Here is a 24,849-nt window from a genome sequence, read left to right on the forward strand (position 1 = left end):
GGACGTATTTACGATGAATAAACGTATCATTTCCCGTTCTGACTTTATCCTTTTCAAAAAAAACATTAGAGATTCCAGAAGTATGTAAGCTATGCAATATATCCTGCCTCACTCAATTTGTTTCGGAGGAAACCTCTCTCACACGCGCGCACACACACACACACACACACACACACACACACACACACACACACACACACACACACGCGCGTGTGTTGGGTTTCCTCTTGTTGTTATGCACGCAGGGGGCGGGGTTTAGACCGGAGCTTCTGATCGTTGACGTACTATCAGACCACGTCGAAAGCGACGTTTTCATTGGACAGCGCCAACTCGTCTCACGACAACAAAAGTCAGCTGCAAACCAATCAGAGAGCGTTCTGGGCAGCGGAGTCTGTTTGTGAATGACGTAATGGGCGACAATCAAGATGGCCACCGGTTACTGGCTGTGTGTTGAGCAGAATTGAGCCGTGTCCCCCCGCAGTGTCAGTGATGTGATGCCAGTGTGTTCTAGAAGGATCCCGTCGATAAGATAAGTGTGTTGTAGGGCCGCGAGCCGCGACTCGTTCCCCGCTCCGGAGGTCGGGATGGACGGCGGGGAGTTCATGTCCACCATGGATAACATGGACTCCAGCTTAGCGGAACTGGGGGATGAGTTCACCCTGGGCGACATCGACGGTGCGTACCGAGTCCCACTGTGGTTCCTGTGTCTCTGTTGCTATTATCGAGGGACTTCATCATAGAGTTCTATCAGTGTGACTAAGTATTGAGGCGTTCAGCGCGCGCGCACACACACACACACACACACACACACACACACACACACACACACACACACACACACACACACACACACACACACACACACACACACACACACACACACACAGTCTGTCAGTGAGTGCTCAGTTGAAGTAAACAAAGTTTGTTTGTTTTCACCCTGAAATTGTGAATGAGCCAATAGAGGATCCAACATGAAGTAGGAACCTGAACCGCAGCGTGCATTTGTCCCGTTTGAGTCTGTGACAGCTCAGAGATGTACTCCCACAGAGCGCCTTGTTTTTGATAGCCTCACAAACCGACTGGGCTAGGATCCCCGTAGCCCTCACTAGATGTCCCACCTGCTCCTTAATGACCTGCCTGTACTGTCTCACCCCTACCTGCTCATTGATGACCTGTCTCTGTACTGTCTAACCCCTACCTGCTCATTGATGACCTGTCTCTGTACTGTCTCACCCCTACCTGCTCCTTAATGACCTGTCTCTGTACTGTCTAACCCCTACCTGCTCCTTAATGACCTGTCTCTGTACTGTCTAACCCCTACCTGCTCCTTAATGACCTGTCTCTGTACTGTCTAACCCCTACCTGCTCCTTTATGACCTGTCTCTGTACTGTCTCACCCCTACCTGCTCCTCTAAACAGTAGTGATTCATTAATGCGGATGTGGTTCTGGTGGCCAGGCTAAGGTAGGCCAGTGGTTTTCTAGTCAAAAACCAAACAAACCAAGTGTCAGGAGATGTCAAACGTCCCTGAGCCAGCGGTGACTGACAACCTCCCTGTTACTGAGACACTGGGGCTCTGTCAGCAGCTGGCTTCCATTAGGTTCTCTGTGTCCTAAACACGGCAGGACTTGCTCGTCCGCTTCAGCAACTTCTTATCTTTGTAAACCTATGGTCCCGTAACATTTTAGTAGTGTGTTGGATATCTATCACCTAGTGAGGACGTCATTCAAGGTCAGTCTCTTCAAGGCCACACACACTGTGTGTGTGTGTGTGTGTGTGTGTGTGTGTGTGTGTGTGTGTGCGTGTGTGTGTGTGTGTGTGTCAGACACTATACGGTACAGGTTAATGAAGTGTAGTGTAGGTTGTGTGTGTTCTGTGGTGGAGACTCGTAGTATTTTTGTATTTGAAATAAATTACTTTATTAAAACATAACCTTACCTACCTTTTACACAAAGGTTACCTGAAAACTGCTTTTTCAAGGGTTTTCTTTCTTGTTATCTCTTGTAGCCCTTTTAGTTTGGTTTATGTAACTAAGTATTCCGGTTGTTTTCAGGGTATCTCCAGGGCAGCAGTGTTGGTCTACATGTTGCCTTTAGATGTTGAGTAAAAATATGAATGGGCTTCTCATTTCTTATTGTATTGATTATTATAACATAATACATAATAATACATATGCTTTATTCATCAAAGAAAACAATATATCAGTACAGGAACATAAGTATATTGCAAGGATGCAGGGGATGGCAGAAATTGAGGTTTGTGGTAAGCAGCTGGATGTTGACAGGCAGTTGATAACCCACTATGAATTGATGTGGATGCAGTGCCTACACCTTATAAGCAGTAACCATATATAGGCCTATATATATTTTTTGAGCTAATAAATAAATTACATTACAGATTAAATTACACACTACGGTGTGTTGTCATCACACCACTACACACTACAGTGTGTAGTGTTGTGATGTGTGTGTGGGTGTGGTTTAGCAGGGCGGGTGTGTAATGTACTGCCTGGGTGTGATCTAGTGGTGTGCTACATCAGGGTGTGCGTGTGACTAGATTAAAAGGAATTGTATTGTTACTGCTATATTTATAGTTACTTATCACACGGCTCTTCTCAATGCTGTGGAACGTTCCATTCACTTGCATGGGCCTTCCCGACTTCCGGCAGGCAATTATTTTTCGATAATGACCGTTGCTAAGCATATAATGACCGCCGTCAAGGAAAGTGGATTTTTTTGCCTCTGATTCACGTCTTTCGTATCACTCCGCAAGTAGTCCGGTAACTTATCAACCCCAGCATTTTCGGTTGCTAAGCGACGTCAACGTCTTTGGCGGACAATTTCTCTGCTGATCAACACTACGAATGGTAATTGTAAAAAGACAAGCAAGTAGCAAGTAGCCGTGTAATAAGCAGGATAATGTATAGAACGCTGGTCATTATATTATACATTATTAAAATAAGCCCCTTCAGGGCGAAGCAAGACCCCTCCGCTTCACGTCGGTGTCCGGTTCGCCCTGTCTGTTTTTTTTATTTTCCTGATAATGACCGGCGTTCTATGCATTATCCCTTACATAGTCACTTTGAGTATCAAACCGTCATTCCTGTGACTAAATCTGCTAGACAGCCTGTCCTATGGACCTCTGCATCTCTGCCTGTCGGTCTCCCTGCCTCTCTCTCACTCTCATTTACTTTCAAGACGCTTATCCGACATGGGAAACATAAATTTACATTGCAAAGGCATGTACAGTTTCTAATGCAACAACAATCTAAAGGTGCGTCTCCTGTCTGTCTCTCCCTCCAGAGATGCTGCAGTTCGTCAGTAACCAGGTGGGCGATTTCCCTGAGCTGTTTGAGGACCAGATGAATACCACTGGCCCCCTGCAGACCACCCCCACCCCCCAGCGCCCGGCCCCCAAGGCCCCGCCCGCCCCCCAGACCCCCGCCGCGGCCGTGTACCAGAGCAGCGGCGCGGGCCTGGCCCCGTCCCAGTCGCTGAACCCCCTCCCGCTCACCCCTCCGCTCACGCCGGTCCAGGCGGTCTCCGTGGTGACCTCCGCCGGGCAGCCCGTCCCACGCACGCCCCCGCTGCTGCAGCCCAGACCCCCCCCCCTGCAGTCCATCCAGCCCCAGCCGGCGCTGCACCCCCAGGGGGTCCCCATGCAGACCCAGAGCTTCCCGGTCCACACACTGGTCCAGACCCAGTGCCAGACCCCCATGCCCATCCAGACCCAGGCCCCGCAGACCGTCATGATCACCAGCAGCGGCGGCCAATCGCGGTTCATCCAGAACCCTCTCATCTGCCACCAGAGCCCCGCCCATAGTTTCCAAGGTAACCAAATAGAACCAAATTCGGCTGGAAGAAATGGAGCAAAGATGAAGCAAATCCTTAGAGAGGAAATGCAGTGCTCTCTGTAGCGATATTGGTTCAGATATACATTACAATTATTATTTACTACTGTGATTCTGTATGTAGACATAGTTTCTGTGTATTCTTTCAGTTTTTAATAGGGGTGGGAGTCTCTTGGCACCTCAAGATTCTATTCCGATTCAGAGGTCAACGATTTGATTCTAAAACGATTTTCGATGCATCTTGATGCAAAAAATCTTTTTTGTACATTTCCATGTGTGATTTTTTTTTTTTAAATATCTATACATCTGAGTTTGCTAATCACTTCCTACTTTTGTGATGATCATTAAAGACAATCAACAGATGAATTACTAATAGTCTAATATTTTATATTAGATAAAGTCGGTTCACTGTGCAGAGAACCCGCAGGCAGAAAGGAGTTTTCTGTAGCGCTCTGCAGCAGGCCAACAGAATGTTAATAAAAACAAACAAATTAAATTTAAAAAAAAATGTATAGAATTTTTTTTTTTTTTTTTTTTTCGCAAGAATCGCGATGCATCGTCGAAGAAACGATTATATTTCCCACCCCTAGTTTTAAGTAAGTTTAAACATTAATAAAGCCTCATCTGACCCCTCTTGGTGGAGCTCCATTAATACTGTCTGACGGTTTGGCTCCTCCCCCCCAGTCCTGCAGCCTCAGATGCAGAGCATCATGACTCCACAGCTTCAGCCAATGACCATCCAGCACCAGAGGGTCCTCACGCCCACTACGGTGCACACCATGCAGCAGCAGATGCAGCAGGTAGGCTGTAGTGATGGGAATTTCGGCTCTTTTGAGGGAGCCGGATCATTTGGATTGTCTCACCAACGAGAGCCGTCTCTTTGGGCTCCCAAACGGCTCTTCATATCACCACTTATACCTTTTATAATTCAGACAAATGTAGCCTGTTTTGACTTATGATTCGTATGTGTAGGCCTATATATCACTTAAATTATTCAATACATCCTATTAGTATTCAAAAGTAAAAATTACATTTTCTAATATCAATAAATTGCTGTAGCCGATTGTTTTCATTGCATATGAGCGCAACGCACACCCCCCGCCCCTCACTGCTTGCTCAATGGTATGGTCCTGATCTCTTATCGACTTCAGCATTGGTCACACCGGGCCATCCTTTACCAAAGAAAGGAGATAATGCTGCCCCACAATGCCTTGTGGCAGGAACATTTAAAGCAACTTAACATTTGTCCATTATCAAAAACAAACAATCAACATGAAGGACAATATACAATATATACAATCATACTATTTGGGATTTATGTCCATAGTTATGAGCAATGTGACAACTATATGTTTTCCTTTTTGTGACTGGTAGTCTGTATTCCTTTTTTTTTTGTTAAATTCCGACGGTAGTAGTAATAGAGTATCATTTCTCACTGTGTTGTCCACGTCCATGTTTATATCGCCTGCGTGAAACGGCACTTCCCTTTCCTTGACCTTTATGACGTTGTCCATCGTGGTCAAGAAACGGAGGTTTCAACGAAGGCTGAAGCTGTCTTGTCTCCGGTCAGGTTCTGGTCCAGCAGCCTCAGATCTTGAAGACGGACTCTCTGGTTCTGACGACACTGAAGGCAGACGGGACGCAGGTTCTGTCCACCGTCCAGAACCCCGGCGGCATCACCACCCTCACCACGCCTCTCCAGACCACCTCACTGCAGGTAGGAGGCATCACCACCCTCACCACACCTCTCCAGACCACCTCGCTGCAGGTAGAGAGGAGAGCACATCCCTTTAGCTTTTCCCTTTCCTTCAAGCTTGAGATGGAACGGGTAGGGATCGACACACATGGATTTTTTCGGGCCGATACCGATTATCTTGAGCCGATATTTGGAGCCGATACTGCTTTTGCTCCCTCAATTGACATCATTAAAATGACACAATGATGATTGTTTTACAAGTCTCAATTTTAAAAAGTAACATTTATTGAACTGTCGGCGGAAAAAGTTGGCCGATACGATACACGTAAAAAACGCTTATACAGTAACGGGGCTAACCTCTACAGTATATCAGTCCATCACTAGTACCAGGACTGACCTCTACAGTGTATCAGTCCATCACTAGTACCAGGGCTGACCTCTACAGTATATCAGTCCATCACTAGTACCAGGGCTGACCTCTACAGTATATCAGTCCATCACTAGTACCAGGGCTGACCTCTACAGTGTATCAGTCCATCACTAGTAACAGGGCTGACCTCTACAGTGTATCAGTCCATCACTAGTAACAGGGCTGACCTCTTCTCCTCTCAGACGCTCATGGGCAGCAACATCCTCACCACGCTCCCCGTCATGATGGGGGGGGGAGACAAGCTGCCAATCAAGCAGCTGCAGTCGAGCTCCGCCCACTGCGGCGGCGGCGGCGGCGGTGGCGGCGGCGGCGGCTCCAGGTTTGGCGGAGAGCAGATCCAGACCATGATGGGCGCGGTCATCCAGGGGGGTGTGGTCAAGGAGGGGGAGCGGCGCACGACCCACAACATCATCGAGAAGCGCTACCGCTCGTCCATCAACGACAAGATCCTGGAGCTGCGCGACCTCGTCATGGGCAACGATGCTAAGGTACGTTGAGGTATGCTACCTAGCCACAACGCTACCTAGCCACGATGCTAAGGTACGTTGGGGTATGCTACCTAGCCACGACGCTACCTAGCAACGACACTAAGGTGTGTGGGCTGCCTGCGACCTGAGGGCCGTGCTCCTAACCGGAGACTGCTTTGTCTTTTCTTTCTCTCAGATGCACAAGTCTGGCATTCTGCGGAAGGCCATCGACTACATCAAATACCTGCAGCAGACCAATCACAGGCTGCGTCAGGAGAACCTCGCCCTGAAGATGGGCAATCAGAAAAACAGTACGTATCCCTCGGCCAATGGCTACGCCTTGCACGCACGCACGCACGCACGCACGCACGCACGCACGCACGCACGCACGCACGCACGCACGCACGCACGCACGCACGCACGCGCGCGCTATGACTGATTGCAAAGCGCTTCCTTCATCCTTCTCTCTACCTTCCCCCTCCTGTAGAAGGTGTGGTCTTGTCGGAGGATGTGGACCTCAAACAGGAAGTGGTTATGATGTCACCTCCTGCGTCTGACTCTGGCTCCAGCTCCCCTCAGTTCTCCCCCTACTGTGTGGACTCTGAGCCTGGCAGCCCCTTACTGGACCACGAGCTGGTACGCACACACACACCTTTCCTTTTGTCTTTTTTGTTGGGCATCCTGAGTGTCTCTCGCTCTCTCACTCACTCTCTCACAATCTCACAATCTCTCTCTCTCTCACTCTCACTCTCACTCTCACTCTCACTCTTACTCTTACTCTTACTCTTACTCTTACTCTCACTCAGATGAAGAATGAACCGGACTCTCCGTCCTCCGTGGGGGTTATGGACGCGTCCCGCCTCCTGCTGTGTGCGCTCACCTTCCTCTGCCTGTCCCTCAACCCCCTCCCCTCCCTGCTGGGCCCCCCCGGCCCCGGGGACGCCCTGGGGGGCCCCGCCCACGGAGCCTCCAGGAGCCTCACCTGGTTCCCCGCACACACTCAGAACTTCGGTGAGGGGACTTCCCGTTTACCTCCTCTAACTTCATGTCCTTCTTCTTTAACTTATTATTATTATTATTATTATTATTATTATTATTATTATTATTATTACTCCCTGGTCCTGTTGTTCATCTTCTTAAAAACGGGTGCGGGTGATCAAACCATCGTAACAGGGTTAGGATCTCCCCTGGCCTCGCTATAACATCAGCTGTGGGTCTTTGTGTGGAGACTTTGTCAGTGCTGGTACTTGTTATGCTGGTTATCTTGTCCACAAACTCTCTGCTGACCGATGAGTCCCAAACACCAAAGTGCTACATCGCCATGGTTTACATTCCAACGCTCTCCTGCACAATCGGTGCAACAAAGTGGCAAATAAATGGTCCTCATTTATAAAGCGCTTTTATCCAAAGCACTTTACAGTGTTGACTGACATTCACCCGTTCATGCACACACACACACCACGACACTCCGCTAGGAGGAGCCGGGAATCGAACCAGCAACCTTGCGGTTACCAGCCGACCCGCTCTACCTCCGGAGCTACTGCCGCCCCCAAATGCAAATGACAAATGATTTTGGTGATGGACGTTTTAGTGAAGCCAGGAGAGCCGTTCGGATGGTTGATCCCCCAGACCTGTAGGGTCCGTTTAAGGAGCAGCGAGGGGTCCTACAGAGAGACCACAGATTGGAGTTGTTGTTGTTGTTGTTGTTGTTTGTGAACCCTACCGCCCCCTCTCCCCTGCAGCGTCGTGGTTGCGCTGTGTGTTGCCGTGGGTGATGGTGTGGGTGCTGAGCGGGGTGGGGGCGGTGTGGGGCTGCGTGAGGGTGCTGAACCTGTGGGAGCCTGTCACCCCCCTGCACTCCCCTGGCTCCGTCTCCTTCTGGAGGCACCGCAAGCAGGCCGACCTGCACCTGCACCGGGTGAGTACCAGCACCCGAGACCAGTGTCATCCAGTAGGACACGCTGGAGACCAGTGTCATCCAGTAGGACACGCTGGAGACCAGTATCACCCAGTAGGACACGCTGGAGACCAGTATCACCCAGTAGGACACGCTGGAGACCAGTGTCATCCAGTAGGACACGCTGGAGACCAGTGTCACTCATTAGGACACACTGGAGACCAGTATCACCCAGTAGGACTCATTGGAGACCAGTAGGACTCAATGGAGACCAGTAGGACACAATAAAACAGAATTGACACCCAGTAGAACGCCGTTGTGATGCAGTAGAAGGCAGTAGAACTGTCCACTAATAGTATTGGGTGAACTAACGACATACAAAACACCATCTGGATCCACACTGTGAGCAGACCGTCCAACCGGCCGTCGACCTTCAGACATCACAGTCGAGCAATGAACATTACCGCCGCCGCCGTGGCCTGACTCCGCCCCCCCCCCCCCCCCCTGCAGGGAGACTACGCGGCGGCGCTGGGCAGCCTGGAGACCTGTCTGTCGGTGCTCAGCCGGGCGCTGCCGTCCTCCGGCCTGGACCTGCTGTGCTCCCTGACCTGGAACGTGGTGCGCTACGGCCTGCACCGCCGCACGCCGCTGGGCTGGCTGGTGCACCAGGTGGGGGGCCGGCTGGAGGGGGAGGAGGCCCGCACCAGCGCCCGGGACGCAGCACTGGTCTACCACAAGCTCAGCCAGCTCCAGCTCACTGGTGGGTGAGGCTGCCGCTAGCCGCCGCTAGCCGCCGTTAGCCACTGTTAGCTGCTGTTAGCCGCTGCTAGCTGATGTTAGCCGCTGCTAGCCGTTTGCCAACAGCTAGGTCTGTTAAAGCTAGGGGTGCTAACAGCTAGGTCTGTTGAAGCTAGGGGTGCTAACAGCTAGGGGTGCTAAGCGCTAGGTCTGTTAAAGCTAGGGGTGCTAAGCGCTAGGGGTGCTAAGCGCTAGGTCTGTTGAAGCTAGGGGTGCTAAGTGCTAGGTCTGTTAAAGCTAGGGGTGCTAAGCGCTAGGTCTGTTAAAGCTAGGGGTGCTAAGCGCTAGGTCTGTTAAAGATATTCTAACAGCTAGGGGTGCTAAGCGCTAGGTCTGTTGAAGCTATGCTAACAGCTATGGGTGCTAAGCGCTAGGTCTGTTAAAGCTAGGGGTGCTAAGATGCTAACAGCTAGGTCTGTTGGAGCCAGGGCTGGTGTCTCACCGCCGGTCTCTCCACAGGGAAGCTGCCACAGCGCGGCGGCCTCTGGGCTCTCTCGCTGTCTCTGAGTGCCGTGAACCTGAGTGACGTTGCCGTGGGCAACGTGGCCCCCGCCCAGCGGGCTCACCTCTACGTCACGGCGGCGACGGCCCTGAGATGCGTCCTGGGGCACCACCTCTCCTGCCTGCCGGTCAGTGGCTCCGTCCGCCGCTCCGCCCGTCTGTAGCTCTGCTGTCCGATCAGTCTTGAACATCGTTCAGGTCACTAGGGGTGTTAACGATACGCGTATTCTAACCAAAATATTTCGGTACGGGTCTAACAGTTTGATGCACGTTTCATTTCAGTACGTACCCCAAAAAAAATCAAAATCAAATTTTCGGAAAAAAATAATAATAAAAATTTTTGGTAGGCCTACATACCGAAATTTTTAAATTTTTTAATTAAGTTTTTATTGATTATCACACTCTGTGAGTGTCTTGTCTTGTCCTGATGTTTTGTGTTGAGGACCACAATAGAAATTAAAACTGCGCGCAGTGATGAACGGGACCTCGCGCCGGCTTGCAGCCGCCACTACGAGGTCCCGTTCATCACTGCGCGCAGTTTTAAAAAAAAATCGCGCCGGCTTGCGGCCGCGTCACGTGCCGTCGTAACATGTGTGCTGGCAAGATGTGCACATGTTAGGACCGCACGTGACGCAGCCGCAAGCCGGCACGAGGTCCCGTTCATCACTGCGCGCAGTTTTAAAAAAGCGCAGTTTTAAAAAAAATTCGCAAATTTATGTAATCTATAGAAGCAGAGGTGCCCTGTGGTGTCCTACTGATTGTTTTGACATTAACATGTAAGACCACATTTAACTGAATTACATGTTGTAACAACTTTAACTAACATTATTAACCCTACATCAATGATCCGATAAATTCCCTAGGAGGAGTTAGTTGAAATACAAGGCGAAAAAGTGAAAGTATTCCATTAAAAATGGCCAACTTTGACGGCACGCCACGGACACGCCCTTCAACGTACAGTCACAAATAGCACGATTTTGGTTCAGCACCACTTCATGACTGTACTGACCAATTGTGAAGCAGATGCGATAAATTCCCTAGGAGGAGTTCGTTCAAATACAATGCGAAAAAGTGAAATTCCATTCAAAATGGCCAACTTTGACATCACGCCACGGACACGCCCTTCAACGTACAGTCCCAAATAGCACGATTTTGGTTCAGCACCACTTCATGACTGTACTGACCAAATTTGAAGCAGATCCGATAAATTCCCTAGGAGGAGTTAGTTCAAATACAACGCGACGGAATTCAAAAATGGCCAACTTTGACGGCATGCCACGGACACGCCCTTCAACGTACAGTCACAAATAGCACGATTTTGGTTTAGCACCACTTCATGACTGTACTGACCAATTTTGAAGCAAATCCGATAAATTCCCTAGGAGGAGTTCATTCAAATACAAGGCAAAAAAGTGAAAAAATTTCAAAATGGCCGCCAAAAGTGAAAATTAGAAATGCAAATAGCCGACTTCCTGTGGAGTTTGGGGCATGGGTCCAAGAGGCTTTTCTGTAGGTATGGGCACATTGTACGTGAATACTGAGTTTCATACATATTGGTGAAATGTGACGTAGGGGCTGCATTTTAAAGTTCCTGTAGGGGGCGCTACAAAAAATGGAAACACGAATTTTGGTATGTGAGCTATCGGCATCAGTTTACACGTGTCCTGTGAATTTCATATTCATAACTATTACGGTGTCCGCAGAGTGATCGACCCTCCTCTGGCGGCCATGTTGTTTTTTAAATCGACGTAATTTTTGGTGAGCAGTTAGAACTTTGGTACCTAACGGCCATTGAGTTGGTCCCGCTCAAATCAAACATTGCGTCTATGAACTGTGGCTATTTTAGTAACGGGCCACGCCCACTTCGATGCCACGCCCCATTTGAAAAATTGTTGACTTATTCTTGTTCAGAATTTGATTATGAACAACTTTAGTAGAGAGGTCCAACACCATAGGAGTCCAATTAATGTAGATATGTGCAATTTACTATTTTTGGGGTGAAAAACACACCCCTTTTTGAACTCAATGGCTCATGGGTACTTTGAAATTTATCCTACAAACTAATCCTTATGTCATATTGAAGATAATGGGCCATAGATGAAATGTGCCAAAGGATTTTTGTCAAAGTCCAAAAACCTGGGATCCTTGGGGAATTTACTGTTTTTAACTAAATTCAAAATGGCGGGAAATCTGGCTACCGGAAGTGCTAAGTTAGTATCTGCAAATTTCTTCATTATGAGGATTTGCATATGTGTGCAAAGTTTCATGAGTTTAGGTCCAACCGGTGACGAGTTATGCTTGTGCAAACGTTGAAATTTTGGCATAGTTGGTATAGCGCCACCTAGGGGCGAATGTGAATTTGAGGGCTAGAATATCAAATTTTTCACCAGTCCCGCAAAATGTGCCAAATAAAAATGAGTTTTCGAATATGTGCAGGGGGGGAAAAATGCAGTCGAAGATGAGGGAAAATAAGAAGAAGAAGAATAATCACGAGGGTTTCAATAGGGTCCTTGCCATGTTTGGCTCGGTCCCTAATTAAAACTGCGCGCAGTGATGAACGGGACCTCGCGCCGGCTTGCAGCCGCCACTACGAGGTCCCGTTCATCACTGCGCGCAGTTTTAAAAAAAAATCGCGCCGGCTTGCGGCCGCGTCACGTGCCGTCGTAACATGTGTGCTGGCAAGATGTGCACATGTTAGGACCGCACGTGACGCAGCCGCAAGCCGGCACGAGGTCCCGTTCATCACTGCGCGCAGTTTTAAAAAAGCGCAGTTTTAAAAAAAATTCGCAAATTTATGTAATCTGTAGAAGCAGAGGTGCCCTGTGGTGTCCTACTGATTGTTTTGACATTAACATGTAAGACCACATTTAACTGAATTACATGTTGTAACAACTTTAACTAACATTATTAACCCTACATCAATGATCCGATAAATTCCCTAGGTGGAGTTAGTTGAAATACAAGGCGAAAAAGTGAAAGTATTCCATTCAAAATGGCCAACTTTGACAGCACGCCACGGCCATGCCCTTCAATGTACAGTCACAAATAGCACGATTTTGTTTCAGCACCACTTCATGACTGTACTGACCAATTTTGAAGCAGATCCGATAAATTCCCTAGGAGGAGTTAGTTCAAATACAAATTCCCTAGGAGGAGTAAGTTTAATACAAGACCACGGAATTCAAAACGGCCAACTTTGACGGCACGCCACGGACACGCCCTTCAACGTACAGTCACAAATAGCACGATTTTGGTTCAGCACCACTTCATGACTGTACTGACCAATTGTGGAGCAGATCCGATAAATTTCCTAGGAGGAGTTCGTTCAAATACAATGCGAAAAAGTGAAATTCCATTCAAAATGGCCAACTTTGACATCACGCCACAGACACGCCCTTCAACGTACAGTCCCAAATAGCACGATTTTGGTTCAGCACCACTTCATGACTGTACTGACCAATTTTGAGGCAGATCCGATAAATTCCCTAGGAGGAGTTAGTTCAAATACAAGGCGACGGAATTCAAAAATGGCCAACTTTGACGGCACGCCACGGACACGCCCTTCAACGTACAATCACAAATAGCACGATTTTGGTTCAGCACCACTTCATGACTGTACTGACCAATTGTGAAGCAGATGCGATAAATTCCCTAGGAGGAGTTCGTTCAAATACAATGCGAAAAAGTGAAATTCCATTCAAAATGGCCAACTTTGACATCACGCCACAGACACGCCCTTCAACGTACAGTCCCAAATAGCACGATTTTGGTTCAGCACCACTTCATGACTGTACTGACCAATTTTGAGGCAGATCCGATAAATTCCCTAGGAGGAGTTAGTTCAAATACAAGGCGACGGAATTCAAAAATGGCCAACTTTGACGGCACGCCACGGACACGCCCTTCAACGTACAATCACAAATAGCACGATTTTGGTTCAGCACCACTTCATGACTGTACTGACCAATTGTGAAGCAGATGCGATAAATTCCCTAGGAGGAGTTCGTTCAAATACAATGCGAAAAAGTGAAATTCCATTCAAAATGGCCAACTTTGACATCACGCCACAGACACGCCCTTCAACGTACAGTCCCAAATAGCACGATTTTGGTTCAGCACCACTTCATGACTGTACTGACCAATTTTGAGGCAGATCCGATAAATTCCCTAGGAGGAGTTAGTTCAAATACAAGGCGACGGAATTCAAAAATGGCCAACTTTGACGGCACGCCACGGACACGCCCTTCAACGTACAATCACAAATAGCACGATTTTGGTTCAGCACCACTTCATGACTGTACTGACCAATTTTGAAGCAGATCCGATAAATTCCCTAGGAGGAGTTCATTCAAATAAAAGCCTAAAAAGTGAAAAAAATTCAAAATGGCCGCCGAGAGTGAAAATGAAAAAATTAAAATTTCCGACTTCCGGTGGGGTTTGGAGCATGGGTCCAAGAGGCTTTTCTGTAGGTCATGGGACCTTATACGTGGCTACCGATTTTCATACATATTGGTGAAACGTGGCGCAGGGGCTGCTTTTTAAAGTTCCTGTAGGGGGCGCTACACACATGAGAAACACGAATTTTGGTATGTGAGCTAGAGGCACCAGTTTACACGTGTCCTGTGAATTTCATATTCATAACTATTACGGTGTCCGCAGAGTGATCGACCCTCCTCTGGCGGCCATGTTGTTTTTTAAATCGACTTAACTTTTGGTGAGCAGTTAGAACTTTGGTACCTAACGGCCATTGAGTTGGTCCCGCTCAAATCAAACATTGCGTCTATGAACTGTGGCTATTTTAGTAACTGGCCACGCCCACTTCGATGCCACGCCCCATTTGAAGAATTGTTGACTTATTCTTGTTCAGAATTTGATTATGAACAACTTTAGTAGAGAGGTCCAACACCATAGGAGTCCAATTAATGTAGATATGTGCAATTTACTATTTTTGGGGTGAAAAACACACCCCTTTTTGAACTCAATGGCTCATGGGTACTTTGAAATTTATCCTACAGACTAATCCTTATGTCAGATTGAAGATAATGGGCCATAGATGATATGTGCCAAAGGATTTTTGTCAAAGTCGAAAAACCTGGGATCCTTGGGGAATTTACTGTTTTTAACTAAATTCAAAATGGCGGGAAATCTGGCTACCGGAAGTGCTAAGTTAGTATCTGCAAATTTCTTCATTATGAGGATTTGCACATGTGTGCAAAGTTTCATGAGTTTAGGTCCAACCGGTGACGAGTTATGCTTGTGCGAACGTTGAAATTTTGGCATAGTTGGTATAGCGCCACCTAGGGGCGAATGTGAATTTGAGGGCTAGAATATCAAATTTTTCACCAGTCCCACAAAATGTGCCAAATAAAAATGAGTTTTCGAATATGTGCAGGGGGGGAAAAATGCAGTCGAAGACGGAGAAAAATAATAATAAGAAGAAGAAACACGAGGATTTCAATAGGGTCCTTGCCAAGTTTGGCTCGGTCCCTAATAAGTCCTGGACTTTATTGTGTTTTTATCCTCAATTGTATTTGATGTCTTTTCATTTGTGTAAGGCATTTGTTTGATACAATTTAATGAATCAAATCAAAATCACATTTTTAATAAAATAATAAAAACTGCTATACCGAAAAACGTACCGAACCGTGACTTAAAAACCGAGGTACGTACCGAACTGTGACTATAGTGTATCGTTACGCCCCTACAGGTCACTGATCTGTCCGTCTAACGGCGCAGTGCATCCGTTTCTAATATTATTTCTTATTATAATATCGCATTACATATAGCCTAAAACACAAGATGGATGTATTTTTATATATTTTATTCATTTATTAATTATTATTACAAAACAAACGATCATGAACAGAAGCTGAACTACTTTTTTCCTGTTCTCTGATTGGCCGTTTCCCAGGGTTACCTGCTGAGCTGTGCCGAAGGCCTGGCCAACCAATCAGAGCCCAAGCCCTTCCTGGACGGCCTGCGCTGGCTCTTCACCCCATTGGGCCGGCAGTTCTTCCTGAGCTGTGATTGGTCTGTGAAGTCGAAGGACTGCGACGGGCTCTACAGCACCCAGAGAGACGCCGGTATGACATCACAACGTCTGAGCCAATCGGAGCGCTCTGAGCCCCGACCAATCAGCTGGTGGGGGCAGAATGGTCCTGGTGGCTCCACAGTATTATTATTTTTTTAAAGTTGCTTTGGATAAAACCATGTGACCTCTGTAGTCAATAATAACGTGTATCGTTATTCCTGTCAATGTGACTATATTTAATGTATATAGATAGCTCTCTCTCTCTCTCTCTCTCTCTCTCTCTCTCTCTCTCTCTCTCTCTCTCTCTCTCTCTCTCTCTCTCTCTCTCTCTCTCTCTCTCTCTCTCTCTCTCTAGAATCTTTTGTAGCATTATTATTTATTGTTCTTATTGTAAAAGTATTCATTGTTGTGGAAACGTGATGATGATGATGCTGCTGTTCCAGCCGACCCTCTGGGCCTGCTCCACCGCTGCTTCTGTGAGAAGCTTCTGGAAAGGACCGTTCTCTCTCTGATCCAGCCACACAGCGAGCCTGCAGGGTGAGACCTCCCCCAGACCCAGCTAGACCCCTAGACCACATCCCAAGACCTCCCCCAGACCCAGCTAGACCCCTAGACCACATCCCAAGACCTCGCCCAGACCCAGCTAGTCCACATCCCAAGACCTCCCCCAGACCCAGCTAGACCCCTAGACCACATCCCAAGACCTCCCCCAGACCCAGCTAGACCACATCCCAAGACCTCCCCGGAACTCTCCTAGGCCTCGCCCAGACCCCCTAGACTACCGCTCTTCCACCACCCAGACATTCTTAAGACCCTGTACCCCCAAAGACCACCAGCCTAGACCACCACGTTGCTAAATCTCTCTCTCTCTCTCTCTCTCTCTCTCTCTCTCTCTCTCTCTCTCTCTCTCTCTCTCTCTCTCTCTCTCTCTCTCTCTCTCTCTCTCTCTCTCTCTCTCTCTCTCTCTCTCTCTCTCTCTCTCTCTCTCTCTCTCTCTCTCTCTCTCTCTCTCTCTCTCTCAGGGAGTTTTGCAGTGCGTTGGAGTTCCTGCAGCTATTGGAGCGTTGCACTGAAGACCCGCCCTCTTCCGCCCCCTCCTTCCCCGCTCCGGTGAATCACAGCGGCACGCCAGGTAGCCACCACAGCCAATCACATGCCACCATGTTGGTCAGCACCTGCTGGGCAGGGTCAGGATATTCAGTTGAGCTTTAACGTTGATTATGATCTCATTAAGGTCGTCAGCTCACACTCTTCAGGGATGATATCACCTTGACTCACACTGGCATAAAGTAATCAAAGTACTACTTCAATTAATACTACTGTAGTACTACTTCTTAAGTACTGAAAGGACGAAATGCTCATACTAGTCAAGTCAAACCTCACATCAGTCTGTGATGATGTCCACGTTAAATAAAGTTTTATATGAGCCATATATTTCAGTGGTCCTCTGTCAGTGTGACAATGAATGATGATCGACTCTCATCCACTTCCTGTTGTGGTGGCCAGTCACAGACCCCGTCTGCCGCTGGTGGGCGTCGGCCCTCAAGGCCGCTGTCCATTGGCTGAAGGGCGATGACGTCATCGTGAGGTCACTGCTGGCCGAGGTGGAGCGGATGGCCCCGCGCCCTACACAACCGTGGAGTAGGTGTGTTGTGTGTGTGTGTGTTGTGTGGGTGTGTGTGTGTGTGTGTGTGTGTGTGTGTTGTGTTGTGTGTGTGTGTGTGTGTGTGTGTGTGTGTGGTGTGTGTGTGTGTGTGTGTGTGTGTGTGTGTGTGTGAATACACTACTGAAGAAAGCAAAAAAAAACATATACACATATACTCAAAAGACTAAACTTTCTCTCTCTCTCTCTCTCTCTCTCTCTCTCTTCTCGTCTCTCTCTCTCTCTCTCTCTCTCGCTCTCTCTCTCTCTCTCTCTCTCTCTCTCTCTCTCTCTCTCTCTCTCTCTCTCCCTCCCCCTCCCCCAGCCTCCCCCTCCCCCGTGCGGTGCATGTGCTGTGTAAGGCCGTGCAGCAGAGCCTGTGTGTGCAGAAGGCGGAGGTGTGTCGTGTGTCTCTGTGCGACCGCGCCGGAGGCCTGCTCGCCTCCTCCCTCTCCATCCCCCCCAGCAGCACCACCCACTGGCTCAACACGGTACTACAGGAGCAATACATACATTCATTAAAGGGGACGTGCTGCACCAACAGGTGTGAGGGTGATTAGCCGTTACGAGAAAATGCGCCGCTTCTGACATCACAGGTGGGCGTGTCCACCTAGGTGTGTGACGGATAGATGAGCGACGTCTGCTACGGTCCACTGGGTCGGCTGGTGGACTGATCTATCCGGCACACATCTAGGTGGACACACCCACCTGTGATGTCAGAAGCGGCGCATTTTCAAAACGGCTTGTAACGGCTAATCACCCTCACACCTGGTGGTGTATTATGTCCCCTTTAATTGATTCCTTCATTCATTATTGGACTGTAACTGTTGAACCAGAACCTCACTCTCTCCTCCCGCCACTAGGGGGTGGAGCTCCTGGTGTGTGACCTCCTCCTGACCCTGCGGACCACCCTATGGCAGCGAGGGGGCGGCGCCACCAACGGCGAGCCCGGCCCCGCCCCTGCATCCCAATTGGCCGGTTTCCAGAGAGATCTGAGCGCGCTCCGGAGGCTGGGACAGAGCTACAGGCAGGCCCAGCACAAGGTACAGCGCTCGGTGAACTAGTAAGAGTAAGGCCCTGTCCCAATGCCCCCCCTTCCCCTAGATCTGAACCCTAACCCTAGATTTTGCGCGTTCCCGTGAAGGGGTAGGGGGTCCCAATACTTAGGGGAGCTAAGGGGGAGTGCTGTTTTTCCCCTTAAAATCAACCCTTGAACGCTAGCCAGCTCGGGAGCTGACTTGCAGCTAAGGGCACTCGGAGCAAGTGTTCTTGTTAAGGGGAGAGGAATGGGACCGGGCCTCAGTCCCATTGAATGAGTTAACCAGTAGGTGTGACCTCATGAAAGAAAAGTATCATTTTGTTGTTTACTAAAGAGTCCACAATGTGTAGTCTGAAGACCCCCCCCTCACCAGAGTGTGTGTGTGTGTGTGTGTGTGTGTGTGTGTGTGTGTGTCTCCAGGTGTTCCTGCATGAGACCACCGTGCGGTTGATGGCGGGGGCGAGTCCCACCCGGACGCACCAGCTGCTGGAGCACAGCCTCCGCCGACGCACACACACTCCTTACACTACGGGTAACACACACACACACACACACACACACACACACACACACACACACACACACACACACACACACACTCCTTACACTACGGGTAACACACACACACACACACACACACACACTCCTTACACTACGGGTAACACACACACACATTCGTTACACTACGGGTAACACACACACACACACACACACTCCTTACACTACGGGTAACACACAGGTAACACAACACTAAGATCTCTCAATGTCTCCTCCCCGCATGTCTCCCGTCTCCCTGCAGAAGGGGGGTGTGTCCTGGGGGAGAGAGAGCGAGCTCACGCCATCCTGCTGGCCTGCAGGCACCTCCCCCTGCCGCTGCTGGCCCCGCCCGGCCAGCGCGCCCGGCTGCTGGCCGAGGCCAAGCGCACCCTGGAGAGGGTGGGGGACCGCCGCTCGCTGCACGACTGCCAGCAGATCCTCCTCAGGCTGGGAGGGGGCACCAGCATGGCGGCCTCCTGATGGAGCTCCGCCTAGGGGCCCAGAGCCTCCTGATGGAGCTCCGCCTGGGGGCCCAGAGCCCCCTGATGGAGCTCCGCCTGGGGGCCTAGAGTCTTCTGGTGGAGCTCCGCCTGGGGGCCTAGAGCCTTTGGCGGAGCTCCTCCTGGGGGCCTAGAGTCTTCTGGCGGAGCTCCACCTGGGGGCCTAGAGCCTCTGGCGGAGCTCCGCCTGGGGGCATAGAGTCTTCTGGCGGAGCACCGCCTGGGGGCATAGAGTCTTCTGGCGGAGCTCCACCTGGGGGCATAGAGTCTTCTGGCGGAGCTCCGCCTGGGGTCTAGAGTCTTCTGGTGGAGCTCTGTCTGGGGCTCTGCCACACTCACACACATAACGGACACACACACACACACACACACACACACACACACACACACACACACACACACACAGAGGCACATGCGCGTGCACAACTGAACAGGCGGGTGAGGAGAGGTTCCAGTAGGAAGGCTATCGCTGTGTTTGCGTTGTTATTAACATTACCATAGCTCAAGGGAAGTACGGTGAATTTGGCCTCAAAGGGAAAGGGAGGGAGTGTGTAGAGTGTGTAGTGGTGTAGTGTAGTGGTGCAGTGTCTAGTCCCGTCTACCTCAAACACTGTAGCACCATTCTGCACTTGATCTAGATCACTCTCACTGTCAGGAAGTCACTCACACGGCGGCGCGTACACAACTATTTATCACCGTCGTTTAGGCGAGGCTTTGAGCCAAAGCGCGTTGGGGCAACACAAACGGGTCGTTGCGGAGCAGGTAGGGGTCACATAGTGATGGCAAGGTGGGGATGACGGGCCCCGAGCCGGGACGCTGCGTCTGGGAGTGGAACACTGTAGCCACTAAAGCTAACTAGCTAACAGCTTCATAGGACTGGCTTTGCTGCTCGCTTGGGAAAAACAGAGGATGGAGTTCTGCTAAAACGTTTGTATTTAATCGTATTATCATGTATCCAGGTTCATAGGCCTCCAGTTTAGACACACACATAGACATACCCAGACTCTAGTTTGCATTAGTGGCTTACATACCTGCAGTGGGGTCGTATATGAGACACAGTCTTATGGAAACATGAGGTGGTGGAGGTGGTGGAGTTAAAGGTCTATTGGTGGAGAGGATAAGTTCAGCTGAGGTAGGGTTACGGGGAACGGTCTCGCCGGTGTCAGAGATCAGCCCTCCAGAGTGCATACTGAAGAAAAGACTTGGACGCCGCTAGTGATCGAGAACTGATATTTTTTAGAGATGTTTTTTATGTTCTTTGTATGGCGTGTAGACCCTGGACAGCGCGTTGTTTTTACCTTCATGTGTGAGCTTCTTATTGGCCTCTGAGCGCTTGGGGTCGACTATTCCTTTTATCCTTCCTCGTGTTCCTTTTATGTCCATATGTAACGGTGTCTTGGTGTTAAAATCTGTTTCCTCTTCACATTTTATTGTGAAAAATTACAATCATGTTCATTTTTTATGAGTGACAAACCATTTAAAGGTGCAGTGTGTAGAACTGAGTGACATCTTACGGAACTGACTTTGCAGATATGGAACATAATAAGGGTTTGTAATGAGTTTATAATCCCGTGGAAGTGGCATCGTCCATTCAGATATCACTGAATGCTAAACACTGCACCTTTTTAAGATAGTTTTATAAATATCAAGATGTAGATTTTATTCGAATGTTAAGTCAACAATTGGCCATGGTTTGACGTCATCTGAAAACTTTTTAGAATATTAGTTATATTATGTTACCAAATTTCTGTTTTGTTTCTTTTATTTGTGTTGTACTTCTCGATTTGTATGTTTATGTGGATTTTATTTTTAAATAAAACAAATGGTAAAAGCTGAGGTATCAAATTTTTCTTTATATTTAATAAATATATAAAATACTTGTAGGCCTATATGTCGTTCATCCATTTAAAATCAAATTTGTAATTTAGTTTTTTTTAGTTTTAGTCGCATCCGACGCATTCTTAATTATTGGTGAAACTGACAATATTATTTGTTATATTTGAAACATGCCATTCCATATTAGTATTTATACATTACTCTACAAACAAAAAAAAGGTTGAACCTATTCTGCAAAGTCTAGTAGTGGAACCATCACACAGATACTGTTTCCTGTCGGAACCATTTGACCCGCGGACCAAGGAAGACAGGCGGTACAGCTGCTCACGTGTAAACATGAAGAACAAGAAGAAAACAAACAATACGACCCACAAAGCGAAATTCAAGCCGGGATCTAAGAAACGAGAGAATAAATGCATTGTTACGTTTGACCACGACAACCGACAGTAAGTCTGAACGTTTCTAAAGCAGGAGCCTCGTTGTAGTTCAGAACATGTCAACACTTAGTCAGTGGTTGAAGTGGACAGTTGAGTTTCCCTTAGTATCATTTATTTAATCCTGCCCTGCGTCTCAAAGTGTATTGTTTAAACTAAGTGGAGAACTCGGTGTTGATCCCCGGTGCAGAGAGTACCTGACCGGCTTCCACAAGAGGAAAGTGGAGCGTCGTAAGGCGGCGGTGGTGGAGATCCAGAAGAAGATCAAAGAGGAGCAGAGCCGAGTGAGAGAAGAGGTACCGCTGCTCTCTGTCCATTAGGAGGAAACAACGTGTACCGAGGGCTGGGCGGGCTTTGGAGAGGTTGCTAACTGCGAAATTGTGTTTATCCTCAGCGGCATAAAGAGTACATCCGGCTGCTGAAGGAGAGGACGGAAGCTCTCGGTGGGTGGACCGCTACTGCAGCACGGTCAGGGGGCTGAAAGGGTCTTGATTACATCCCCAGTGTCCGGTCTCCCTATAGGCCTCCTGGAGCAAGATCCTCCCTAATCCTCCCTGCTTCTTTAATGACATGTATCTGAATCCAAAATATGTGTCTTTGGATAAAAGTGCCTGGTAGATAATGCGTTTGTTAAAGTAAATCTATCATAAGTCTAGTTGACTGTGCCCACTGTTATTGCTGACCCAGCATCAGGCCGTCCTAATGGGTACATTATGACGGGTCTTGTGACGGTTGCTCTGTAAAGACGTGACCTTCTTCTACTTCCTGCTTGTCTGCGTCCGGTGGCTCAACAGAAGATGAAGACGATGATTTGGAGGAGGCGATCACGGACACCACAGAGAGCGTCCAGTACGACCACCCCAACCACACGGTCACCGTGACGACCATCAGCAACCTGGACCTCACGGACGCCAAACTGCTGGGCCTCGAGGACCCAGAGGTAGAGAGCCGAGATGTCCGCTGTGCAGACACCATGGACCTTCTCCGTCCTCGATCCAAGACCGACTCTGATCTGTTCCTCCAGGTGTCTGGAGGGGAGGAGGGGGAGGAGCAGGCAGGAGTGAGGAAGGCGGAGGAGGAGTATGGAGAGAGAATCGCCGCAATGCCAAAGAAAGCCCATCAGCCCATCCTCAACAAAAAGTATAAAATACACGTTCTGTAGTCAACGCACAAAAATACACACACAACGACATACACGGTTGACGCATATTTTACACGGTATACATATGCCACAGACGAAGTATACACGTGCCACACACACACACACTCTTGTGTATACATTCTACAAGCGTGTGTGTGTTTACTCTTGTCGTCGTCCGTCCCAGGATCCGCTCTCTGTCCACGTCACTGAACGCCGCCACCAAGCAACGGAAGGGGAAACATAAACGCGAAGGGAAGGGCGCCCGCGGTCGCCCTGGCGACGGCCGCGCCGGCGACTCCAAGGTCAAGGCCCGACCCGGGAGGACGACCAAGAAACAACGACGCCAGCAGACGGGGAAGAAGCAGCACTACAAGGACTGAGCGGGAGCGCGGGGGCGGACCGGGTGAACTCCGTGGATCACGCCGTGTTTTGACAGCTGATCTCCATGGTAACGGGAACGCAGATGGTTTATATATCGGCTCCCTGGGACCTCGATGCGCTGTGGACACACTGGAGCAGCCGTGTCCTTACACTTCTACCTGCTCTCACCACTGTTTTTCTACTGTTTGGGTTTCAGATCAATGTATTAATGATGGCGGCGTAGACTTTAATGGAATAATAAAATGTTTGTCTTCATGAGGACGTCTGTTGTCTTTTGTTCGGACGAACTCTTCCTGCCTCCTGAGAACCAGGAAGTTGTCATCATGGTTTCTTCCTACTGGAGATCCTTAAGACCCGATAGCCTCATGTCCTGGAGGCTCTAGTGTCCGTTAGTCCGTCATTCTCCTGTGTTAACGACCCTATCAAATGGTAGAATAGTTATTTTTTCTGGGACACTAAGGTTTGATTGTATCAGTCCATGCCTTTAGTGGGGTTTTGTTTAGGATGGTAATGTTTGACCGTCCATACTTCTGAGCTGTTTATTTATTAATGCTGGGCCTGGTGTCCCAGCTGTCTCCGGTAGGAGTTTGATTACCTTTCTAAAGCCCGTGATATTTAATACAACACATCAGTGTGCCACCGGCTCCATGCTGGCTCCCGCCCGGTCTCCCCTCCAGCCTTCTCCCCGCTGTGAGGCGGACCATCATGGCCGCCCGCGTGCTTCAGTTTCCCCTCATTGTTGGAGCAGCCAATCAGGTGTGTGTGTGAGGTTGAGGGGGAAAGTGAGGGATGAGCCATGTGTCTCTCGGGGGTCTGGAAGCTCCCAAAGAAACTGGCAGATCTAGCCCAGGAGAGACCGGCTCTAGTCCTAGGAAGACCAGAACTAGTCATAGAGAGACCAGCTCTAGTCCGTACCTCTACCAGGTAGGCACTGCTCATTATGTTGTCTATCAATAACTATACAGTGTACATATGTATATATATATATAGTGTTTGTGCGTCTGTACTGATTACTAGTCAACCTGTGTACGTTGTTGTTCTAGGATCACTAGTGAATGTTTGACTGGTGTGTCTGGGGGGGTCTACTAGGGTCTGCGTTAAGTTGTTTACTTTCATGAATTTAAATGTTCTGTTGGACCTCGAGGGCATGTGTATGTTCTGTATATGGTGTCTACGTTGTTTACTGTATTTCAGGCACAATAAACTAAACAACATACACCACACATAACCGGACAGACCCTAAACAAGGAGCCGCACACAAAGAGCTAGAAGTGTCCACCCGTAGAGTCACATGGTCCACAACAACACGTACGTTACTGGAGGATAGTGTAGTGGGAGGGGGTTGGTTCGGGTCCAAAGTGTAACCGGGTGTAACCACTACCTGCTCCTTAATGAACTGTCGCTGTACTGTCTAACCCCTACCTGCTCCTTAATGACCTGTCTCTGTACTGTCTAACCCCTACCTGCTCCTTAATGACCTGTCTCTGTACTGTCTAACCCCTACCTGCTCCTTAATGACCTGTCTCTGTACTGTCTAACCCCTACCTGCGCCTTAATGACCTGTCTCTCTACCTGTCTCACCCCTACCTGTGGTCAGTGGTCTCTCAGGGGTGAGATGAGCACCCCCCCCTCTCCCTCCCCACCATGCCCCTCCCTCCTGAAGAGCCGGT

The 24,849-nt window shown here is 48.9% G+C and overlaps 2 protein-coding genes across 2 annotated transcripts; both read left to right on the plus strand.

Moving 5' to 3' along the window:
- Nucleotides 1-419: 419 nt before the first annotated feature.
- srebf2 (sterol regulatory element binding transcription factor 2) lies at nucleotides 420-21,220 on the plus strand. The gene is given in 20 exon segments (XM_084479877.1): nucleotides 420-675; nucleotides 3,302-3,829; nucleotides 4,534-4,649; nucleotides 5,420-5,566; nucleotides 6,158-6,463; nucleotides 6,639-6,753; nucleotides 6,930-7,078; nucleotides 7,249-7,453; nucleotides 8,185-8,360; nucleotides 8,850-9,099; nucleotides 9,597-9,766; nucleotides 15,550-15,721; nucleotides 16,113-16,206; nucleotides 16,692-16,801; nucleotides 17,176-17,285; nucleotides 17,287-17,321; nucleotides 17,637-17,802; nucleotides 18,175-18,354; nucleotides 18,771-18,882; nucleotides 19,150-21,220. Coding segments are annotated over 20 exon segments (3,450 nt in total). The 5' UTR covers nucleotides 420-584; the 3' UTR covers nucleotides 19,368-21,220.
- Nucleotides 21,221-21,503: 283 nt separating this feature from the next.
- Nucleotides 21,504-23,437, plus strand: nol12 (nucleolar protein 12). Its single transcript, XM_084479784.1, has 6 exons — nucleotides 21,504-21,669; nucleotides 21,848-21,953; nucleotides 22,052-22,100; nucleotides 22,452-22,597; nucleotides 22,682-22,797; nucleotides 22,983-23,437. Exons 1-6 carry the CDS (start codon nucleotides 21,560-21,562, stop codon nucleotides 23,176-23,178), a joined length of 723 nt encoding a protein of 240 aa, XP_084335910.1. The 5' UTR covers nucleotides 21,504-21,559; the 3' UTR covers nucleotides 23,179-23,437.
- Nucleotides 23,438-24,849: the final 1,412 nt, after the last annotated feature.

This window comes from Micromesistius poutassou (genome assembly GCF_964030765.1).
Source record: "Micromesistius poutassou genome assembly, chromosome: 1".
In the NCBI taxonomy this organism is placed as follows: domain Eukaryota; kingdom Metazoa; phylum Chordata; class Actinopteri; order Gadiformes; family Gadidae; genus Micromesistius; species Micromesistius poutassou.

Bases quoted from the DNA above. Each gene is read 5' to 3' on its own strand.
- nol12 (XM_084479784.1), top strand. From the start codon at position 21,560: ATGAAGAACAAGAAGAAAACAAACAATACGACCCACAAAGCGAAATTC. The intron at 22,101-22,451 runs GTGGGTGGACCG...GTGGCTCAACAG, and splicing joins GGAGAGGACGGAAGCTCTCG to AAGATGAAGACGATGATTTG. The intron at 22,798-22,982 runs GTATAAAATACA...CGTCCGTCCCAG, and splicing joins CAGCCCATCCTCAACAAAAA to GATCCGCTCTCTGTCCACGT.